The sequence below is a fragment of the Citrus clementina genome, unplaced genomic scaffold (assembly GCF_000493195.1).
Source record: "Citrus clementina cultivar Clemenules unplaced genomic scaffold, Citrus_clementina_v1.0 scaffold_5, whole genome shotgun sequence".
NCBI lineage: Eukaryota > Viridiplantae > Streptophyta > Magnoliopsida > Sapindales > Rutaceae > Citrus > Citrus x clementina.
Window position 1 is genome coordinate 18,191,354 of NW_006262201.1, and position 10,296 is coordinate 18,201,649.

Consider the following 10,296-nt stretch of genomic DNA (forward strand, 5'->3'; position numbering starts at 1 on the left):
TAATAATTTATTTATTTATTTAAATTTTATAATTTTTGAATCATTTTTAATTTAATATTGTTGAATTTTGGGTTATGCTAACTTGCGCTGTGGGATCGAGAGGGGGGGTGCGTGCGCGCCACTTACGGGTGGATTTTCGTTTTCGTTTTCCCTCCAAAGTAACGTCAGAGAAAACGCATTATTGCGAATTTTGAAATTTAAATTTATAATAATAATAATTAATTGAACTTCATTTTTTTCTTTTTTTCCACTTATTATGACTATTATCATTTATCTAAATTTACCCTTACAAATAATAAAAATTTTCTTTAAAAAATTTAGTTTATTGAAAGTAATATTTCAATCTTCATTCATAAGTAAAATATATTAATTACATATTTGTTGTATGTATATATTATAGGCATATTATGAAAATATAAATAATTGTGATGTGCAGTATTAAGTGATACATTAAGTATTATAACTCATCAGGTAGGGCATGCTTGTTAAACGTCTCAAAAGTGAACGTTTGTAATCTTTGCCTAAATGGGGAAATGTTTGAATGGGAAGCCAACATTATAACCTAAAATTATCCGTATTAAATATACTTATTTCTTGGACTATAAAATTTAATCTCGTTATTCATTTTGACTTTTAAAGACATAAATGTTAAATAATAATGTTTAAACTTTTTTATTTATAAAAGCAAACAAGTTATTGCTTATATTAAGATATTAAAAAATAAAAAATAAGCATGTCATTAAGATAATTATATTCACATCCATTTACCTTTCAATCAAAGCCGTACACATTTAGATTTCAGACAAAAGAACAAGCACTACCTAAGTGTGTTATTTTTTTTAGGGGTGTTCAGAATCCAATCTAATCCACTTAATCTATTTGATCCGCAAAAATCTGATCCGTTGATTGGTGGATCGGATTGAATTTGAAAATTTTAAAATTCGCAGTCAATGAATTGGATATGAATTTACTTTTATAAATCCGTAAAAATCCGTGAATCCGTAAAAAAAATATTTATTTAATTAAAAAAATAAAACTCATAAATGTAGCAATGTTACTTACTAATAAATTAATTAATTAGAGTATATTTAAATTAACACAATATTATATCTTATTCGATAACAATATAAAATAAAAATAATTAAATATTTGAATAATTAAATAAGCAAAAATAACTTCCTAAACATTGAAAATTCTAAAGCAAAACAAAAACCCTAAGCCAAACAAAACATTTTGGCATATAACACCAAATCTCTACCCTACCGAACACACAAGCCATCACTGTTTCACTTCACCACTTGAGGTAATTAAGTTTAATTTCTTACTTTCTTTTCAAGCTCTTCAAGTTTCTTAATTTCTTCCTATTACATCCAAGCTCTCAAGTTTCAACATTTAAATTCATAATTTTAGTTAATTTTCATGTATTGAGATAAACAAATGAAATTTTTTTTGGAGTATTATATTTTAAAATTTTGAATGGATTATTCTATCTTTATTTAAACAATTAATTTATTTAAATCTTGTTCAATTTTGAATTTAATTGGTAGTAAAGTTATTTTTACATTAGATTTTTTAATTTAATAAATTATTTGTATATTAATTTTTTTAATTTAATTACTTAGTAGATTGGGCAAAAAAAAATAATTCATAAATCAATCTGCCAAATGGTGGATTGGATATGGATTGGGTTAAATCCGGAGTTGATCCACATACATATGGATTGGATTTGGATTGAGTTTCATTAATCCGTGGATTAGATTGGATTGAAAATTTAAACTTCATAAAATCGTGGATCGGATATGAATTGATGTCCAATCCGCAAAATATGATCCGCGAACACCCCTAAATTTTTTTTTATCCATTGTTGATATACTAATTTTAACAATGTAAATATAGTTTACTATTGTACAAATTTTCAGCTAATAATTTTTTGTAATATTACAAAAATTAGAAACCAATTGAGCTAGCCCAATTCGAACCACATACTTCTTACTTTAACTCCAAAAGATTTTAATAATTGAATCAAATAGCGCCTAGATTTTTTTTTTTTGGGTAATGAATTATCACAAATTTTTGCAATAAATTTTTTTTCATTATTTGTGTTTCATCAATCACAGCAAATTTTATCATTTCATCAATCACAGCAAATTTTATCATTGATCAAATGATCAATAAGGTTGATCACGATAAATTTGAATCGGAAAAAGTATGAATAGGAGGAGCTTTGTTATCAAATATTTTGTGAATATTAATATGCTTCAGTCACAAGTCTATTGATGTTTATATAGTACTAACCCAATTCACATTAAAGATCAACGATATTGCCCTAGTAAGTTAATTAGTTATCATTTAGTTATTACACATTTCATGTCATGAGAAGAATAAAAATAAATCAAGACATATCAAGTGTGTTGTATTAGGTCTTCTAAATGTGCAATTAATTATAAAGACTTTAAGTTATGCATGTTGAGCCCATATTTATGATCTCACCATGTTTGGTCAATCTATCTAAGTAAGTGCTATCATATGAAATGTACAAAAATTTGGTATGTGATTATTGATTCCTATCGTGTTTGGTCAATCTGTCTAATCAATTGCTATCTTTGAAAAGTATGAAAAATTTGGTATCTGATTATTGATTATTTTTTCTTTACAAGGAAACAAATCATACTTTTTTTTCTTTTGTTTAATAAATTGTCTTCCTCATTTTATTGGCTTAAAAAAGCACATGTTTTATAGGGATCAGGCTACGGTGCAATTATGGTACCATGCCACAGTTGCATCTAGTCGTTGGATGGACTTAGATTGGTGTGGTTCATTGACATCCAACGGCTGTATGCAACTGTGGCACAATACCACAGTTGCACCACAGGTTTCCCCTATTTCATAGTTCAAGTTTTAATTTTAACAGTTCAATGAAGTGAGAATTTTGTGTGTGTTAAAAAGATGAAAAGTTTCCATTTTCTTCATTAATTATTTCTGCACATCAGTTGAAAAGATGGAAATGGCTTCTTAGCTCATAATATATTTTTGAAAACTTCGGACCCAGCAAATTGTTAATGAATGGAGCTTCTAACACCTTTAAAAATCCTTGTGAAACTCACTTTTAATTATATTTCTTGTAATACTAAAAATATCATTTTCTTCTTAAACTCATGTGCATTGATATATTTTTTTCTCAGTTTTCCCAATCTATATATTTGTATAAAGTTTAGATTACAAGAGGTGACGTAGCATCACCATTTCTCATCTTTATATATTCTCTATTATCTAATAAATAGAGAAATTTTCTTTCAGATTTGACTTTTCATCTTCTCATAATTAATTTGACTATTATTACACAATCAATATGTAACAGTTCATCAAAAGACTCACTATCTTCTCTAATTGAAACCTTCTTGATCATAAATTAAGTAATAATTTATAAACATTTTTAATTACTCTTCTCCTCTGCCTCACCTTAATTTATAAATAGTAACAAAAAATATGATATCCCACGTAAACATAAACACAGCATAAAAGAATAGAAAATAGCAATGGCTCTAAAACATGTATTTTTTATTTTAGTCCTCACTTGCTTGATCATGGCAAATATTGCAAATGCAATCAGCAGGAATGATCGCCTCAACAATAATATGAAACCAGGCTACGATCTTACAATAAGACTTGAAGCTAGCGGAGGTGTAATAGAGTACTGAAACGCGTTAATAGAGCTGAAATCATGCTCAAATGAGATTCTTATATTCTTCCTTAATAGTTATGCTGTTATTGGCCCTGACTGTTACCGCGCTATTGATATCATCACCCGTAATTGCGGGTCTGCAATGCTTACCTCTCTCAAATTCACTGCCGAAGAAGGGAACATACTGAGAGGCTACTGTGATGCATCTTCTGCTCCTTCTCCAGGTGGCCTCGCGGTAATATATCAGCCTCAAGTTTCCAAGGTTTTGGCTTAGACAAGGTGCATCTATGGCACTTCTATTTCTGTGGTGTTAATTTAGCTAATCCAATTTTAAATAATTAAAAAAGTCTTTTTGGTTTTAGCTTTGCTTTATTTTTTTCATTTTTTTTTGGAAGTCTTGCCTTTTAATCAAATAGAATAAATCGTTAAAAGCAGAATAAGAAAAAAAAAGATAATACTAATTTTTTTTTCAAAATCACGTGAAGCGTGGTTCTATTACCTAGTATCAAATAAATGGTAAACATGAAAACACTAACATCCAAGAGTCCACAACAATCTCATTATCAATATTGTAAAAACTTATACAGTATTATAGAGAAATCCTAAAAAACAAAGTTTAGAGAATAGGTATGTTAAATAGGCATTAAAAATAATATATCATTCATGATCAATTATATAATAGTCCTTAATATTATATAAAATAATGGGTATTTTAATCTAAGATATTAAATTTTATTAAAACATTCGTGATTAAATATTTTTTATGTTACAAGCAATCTCATCAATGAGTTTATCGATGTACCTATGACATTTACTTAAGTATATGTACTTAGTTGTGTTATTTATTAGTGTTATATTATATATAATTAATTTTACAATTACAACTTATTTATTTGATTTGTGTTAAATAACTTACTTGATATTACATTTTATACTTATGGTAATAGATTTTGGAAGATTTATTTAAAAAAAATTATCACATTACAAATTTTAAAGAAGGGTTGAAAAGTAATTTTAAATAAAATATGTTATATAAGTAAAATTACTTCAAACTCTACGGGTGGTCATAATTATTTCACAAAAATTTTCAAACCATTTACCATTATTTTTAATTTTTTTAGTACAAATATTATATAATATTGATTAAATTAAATAGTGCACAATTAAAATATTGTTGATACTGTAATTTTTTTTATAGCATCATAGAGAAATCCCAAAATTAAATATTACATGTAAGATAATTATAAATTAAAGAAATGCCTAAAAAATAGGTTGTTCTATAATATGTAATTCAAAAATTTTATTAATTAGAGTGTTGTTGGAGAAATAATTAAAAATAGGTTCCACCTATGCTTAAAAGTTAAATCAGCCCTATAATTGATTATTTATAAAATATTTTAAATAATAATCAAATTATAATGACATCAATGATAATTAAATAAACAAATCAAATTACTCATACTTGTTTAGTGACAATATAAAGACGGCTAACACAAAAGTTAAATTTAAAATAAATTAGTATTAAATAGTCATTGTTACAATAAACAAATGTAAATTATTAAAATTATATAACATTACATACGAGATTTTTTTTATTGTCTATTAAATAAAAGTATAAAACTGTTTAAATATTTGATTAATAATTAATCATCAAACAATTTTAAAATATTTCATATAATAATTCAACTGATAAAAAATAAATAACCCAACTGATTACTCATGCTTGACTTTAGTGGCAGAAACGCGTGGATCGGCGTGGTAGTGTTTTGGTCGTCGCTAGCTGTTTAATTATTGGTGCTGATAAAAAACAAAGCTTCGTTTTTTGTGTACAACATTTCACATTGCATTCTCTTGCTTGCTCTTACTCTTCATTCACAAATCACAACCACAAACTAGACTTTGTTCAATTTCTGCGCACCTTTTTCTTCTTCATTTTTCATATTTTACTCTGTTTCCTTCAACCACGAAAAAAAAAAAATGTCATTCATCGGTGAGGCTGTGCTTACTGTGTCAGTTGAGTTGCTGATCGAAAAGCTGGCTTCAGAGGGACTTGAACTGTTCACACGGCATGAGAAGTTGAGGGCTGATTTCATCGAGTGGAAGGGAATGTTGGAGATGATTCAGGCAGTGCTTGCTGATGCTGAGGATAGGCAGACAAAGGACAAGGCTGTGAAGAAATGGCTCGACAATCTTCAGAACTTGGCTTATGATGCTGAAGACGTGTTGGATGAGCTCGAAACTGAAGCTCTGCGGAGGGAGTTGCTGCTTCAAGAACCACCTGCTCCTTATCAACCCAGTACTAGCACGAGTAAGTTTCGTAAGATCATTCCTACTTGCTGCACCAATTTTAGCCCTCGATCTATTCAGTTTGAATCCAAAATGGTATCGAAAATAGAAGAGGTCACTGGTCGGCTGCAGAGTATTATTTCAACGCAAAAAGACCTGCTGACAATGAAAAATGTAATTTCAGATGGGAAGTCTGGAATAAATGTCGGGCAAAGATTACCCACAACATCTTTGGTGAACGAAGCCGAAGTTTATGGCAGGGAAAAAGATAAGGAGGCAATTGTTGAGTTGTTGTTGAGGGATGATTCAAGAGCTGATGATGGATTCTCTGTTATTTCTATTAAGGGGTTGGGCGGCGTTGGGAAGACAACTCTTGCTCAGCTTGTCTATCAAGATGAACGAGTGCAACGTCATTTTCAGATCAAATCGTGGACTTGTGTCTTTGAGGATTTCGATGTTTTTAGGGTTTCAAAATTGATCCTAAATTCCATTGCTAGTGATCAGTGTACGGACAAAGATGATTTAAATTTGCTCCAAGAGAAACTGAAGAAGCAATTATCTGGTAAGAAATTTTTGGTCGTTTTGGATGATGTGTGGAACGAAAATTACAATTCTTGGAGAGCCCTGAGCTGTCCATTTGGTGCTGGTGCATTCGGAAGTAAGATTGTCGTCACACATCGCAATCAGGGTGTTGCAGAAACAATGAGAGCTGTTTCAACAAAAACATTGAAAGAGTTGTCGGACGATGATTGTTTGCGTGTGCTCATTCAACACTCCTTAGGGGCTCGGGATTTCAACATTCCTCAATCCTTGAAGGAAGTTGCAGAGAAGATAGTGAAGAAGTGCAAAGGATTGCCTTTGGCTGCGAAAACTCTTGGCGGCCTTTTACGAGGCAAAGATGACTTGAATGACTGGGAATTTCTGCTCAATGCTAACATATGGGATTTACAAGAGGACAAATGTGATATTGTACCAGCCCTAAGAGTGAGCTACCATTTTCTTCCTCCACAGTTGAAACAGTGCTTCGCATACTTCTCATTGTTTCCCAAAGATTATGATTTTCAGGAAGAGGAGATAATTTTATTGTGGACGGCTGAAGGTTTCTTGGATCAAGAATACAATGGAAGGAAAATGGAAGATTTGGGCCGCGAGTTCGTTCGGGAGTTACATTCAAGGTCATTAGTTCAACAGTCAAGTAAAAATGCATCCCGGTTTGTGATGCATGATCTAATCAACGACCTTTCTCGGTGGGCTGCAGGGGAGCTATACTTCAGAATAGAGGATACATTAGCAGGTGAAAACCGACAAAAGTTTTCTCAAAGTCTTCGTCATTTTTCGTACATTCATGGAGAATATGATGGCGAAAAGAGGTTGAAGTCCGTCTCTGATGTGGAGCGTTTGCGAACCTTTTTGCCAGTAAATTTGTCAGATTACAGGCGCAATTATTTGGCTTGGAGTGTTCTTCAGAGGCTGTTGAATCTCCCACGCCTAAGGGTCTTTTCATTGCATGGGTATCACATCTCCAAGCTACCAAATGAAATTGGAAATTTGAAGCATTTACGCTTTCTAAACTTGTCAAGAACTAATATTCAGATTTTACCAGAGTCAATTAACTCACTGTACAACTTGCATACAATTTTATTGGAAGACTGTCGTCGGCTCAAGAAGTTGTGTAAAAACATGGGAAACCTAATGAAATTGCATCATCTAAGAAATCCTAATGTTCATTCATTGGAAGAAATGCCGAAGGGATTCGGTAAATTGACTTGTCTCTTGACGTTGAGTAGATTTGTTGTGGGAAAAGACAGTGGTTCTGGGCTGCGAGAGTTAAAGTCTTTGATGCATCTTCAGGGGACGCTGCAAATTTCAAAGTTGGAGAATGTGAAAGACGTTGGCGATGCCAGTGAGGCTCAGTTAAACACCAAGGTGAATCTTAAAGCTTTATTGCTTGAATGGCGTGATTGGAACCGTGTCAACCAAAGACGGGGTAACCTTAGTGATGTGATGGAGCTGGACTTTAAAATTGAAATTCGAGTGCTTGACATGCTAAAACCTCATCAAAAGCTAGAGGAGCTCACCATCGCAGGCTATGGTGGTACAAAATTTCCAACTTGGTTAGGAGATTCCTCATTCTCAAAATTGATGCTCCTAAGATTTGAAGGTTGCGGCATGTGTACATCCTTGCCATCAGTTGGGCAACTACCACTTTTAAAGCATCTTGAGATAAGTAGAATGGATACAGTAAAGAGCGTGGGTCCAGAATTTTATGGGAACAGTTGCTCAGTGCCATTTCCGTCACTGGAGACTCTGTGTTTTAAGGATATGCAGGAATGGGAAGAGTGGATTCCTTGTGGATCTGGTCGAGAAGGGTTTCCAAAGCTACGAATGCTTTCTCTTGTAAGATGTTCTAAACTGCAAGGATCATTGCCCGAACGTCTTACTTTACTGGAGACGCTGGCCATCAAAAGTTGTGAACAGTTGCTTGTGACAATTCATTGTCTTCCAGCTCTCAGAGAATTACAAATGGATGGATGTAAAAGGGTGGTGTTCAGCAGCCCAATCGACCTCAGTTCATTGAAATCAGTGGTTTTAAGGCGTATGCCAGGTCTGTTTGAGAAAGGGCTACCTAAATTGGCAAATTTAAAGATTGGTTATGGTCGAGAGCAAACATATTTATGGCAGAGATGGCAGAGTGAAACTCAGTTACTGCAAGATATTAGCTCCCTTAAACGGTTGCAGATTTCAGGTTGTCCCCAGATTTTTTCCTTGGTCACAGAGGAAGTACATGACCAACAACAGCCAGAGTTGCAGTGCAGGCTGGAATTGAGTCATTGTGAAGACCTTACAAAGCTACCACAAGCATTGCTCACCCTCACTGCCCTTAGAGAGATGCGGATAGATGGCTGCGCTTCACTTGTTTCCTTTTCTCAGGCTTCTCTGCCTTCCCAGTTGCGAAAACTTATAATCTCAAGTTGCGGTGTAGTTGAATCCTTACCTGAGGCATGGAGGCACAACTCCGACTCACCTCTTCAGATTTTGAATATTCGATTGTGTGGTTCACTTGTTTCATTTCCAGAGGTTGCTCTGCCTTCCCAGTTGAGAGCAGTTAGATTTATAGAATGCAAAGCTCTGGAATCCTTACCTGAGGCATGGATGCAAAATAGCAATACATCTCTTGAAAGTTTGAAATTTAAAAGATGTGATTCTTTGACATATATTGCCAGAATCCAGCTATCCCCGAGCCTAAAGCGGCTGATTATCAAACGGTGTCCTAATTTAAGGACTTTGACCCTCAAACAGGACATCCGCCGTAGCAGCAGTGGGTCCACCTCCCTCACACCCTTTTCTTCAGAAAACGAGTTACCTGACACTCTGGAGCACCTTGAGGTCACTCATTGCTCGAATCTTGCTTTCTTGTCATGGAATGGAAATCTACCTCGGGCTCTTAAGTACCTTTATGTCAAAGACTGCTCAAAGCTAGAGTCATTAGCAGACAGGTTGGACAACACATCCCTTGAAGAAATCACTATTTCATGTTTGGAAAATCTAAAATCATTACCTGACGGTTTGCATAATCTCCACCATCTTCAAAGGATTTGGATATTTGGATGCCCAAATTTTGAGTCATTTCCCGAAGGAGGATTGCCTTCTACGAAACTGACTCGGCTCACGATCTGGAACTGCAAGAATTTGAAGGCCTTACCCAACTGCATGCACAATCTCACCTCTCTTCTGCATTTAGAAATAAGAGAGTGTCCTAGCTTGGTATCTTTCCCAGAGGATGGTTTTCCCACCAACCTTCAATCACTTGTGGTTGATGATCTGAAGATATCAAAGCCATTGTTCGAGTGGGGATTGGACAGATTGGCCTCTCTCAGGGAATTACGAATTAGAGGAGGATGCCCAGACCTGGTGTTATCTCCCCGGTTTCCTGCCTCTCTAATCCAACTGGGAATTTCAGATATGCCAAATCTGAAACGCCTATCCTCAATTGGTGAAAACCTCACTCCATTGGAAACTCTGGATCTCAATAATTGTCCGAAGCTCAAATACTTTTCAAAGCAGGGTCTGCCCAAATCACTTTTGCGACTAGACATCGATGATTGCCCGTTGATGGAAAAAAGGTGCAGAAATGATAAAAGAAAATATTGGCCCATGATTAAACGCGTACCTTATGTCAGTATTAATGACAGATTGCTTTTTTGATGAAGACTGAACCAGCGGTCCCAATTGATATGAGATTTCAATTTGTAAACTAAACTAGATTGTGTTATTGTAATATCAAGTGCCTTCATCAATAAAAGAAGAAAAATATGTTTGGGATTTCA

At 33.7% G+C, this 10,296-nt stretch overlaps 1 protein-coding gene across 1 annotated transcript; it reads left to right on the top strand.

Annotated features, from left to right (window-relative positions):
- The first annotated feature begins 5,497 nt into the window (after nucleotides 1–5,497).
- On the top strand, nucleotides 5,498–10,296 carry LOC112098387 (disease resistance protein RGA2-like). The gene is made up of 2 exons (XM_024184608.1): nucleotides 5,498–5,990; nucleotides 6,153–10,296. The coding sequence occupies exons 1-2, from the start codon at nucleotides 5,660–5,662 to the stop codon at nucleotides 10,172–10,174; spliced, it is 4,353 nt and encodes a 1,450-aa protein (XP_024040376.1). The 5' UTR covers nucleotides 5,498–5,659; the 3' UTR covers nucleotides 10,175–10,296.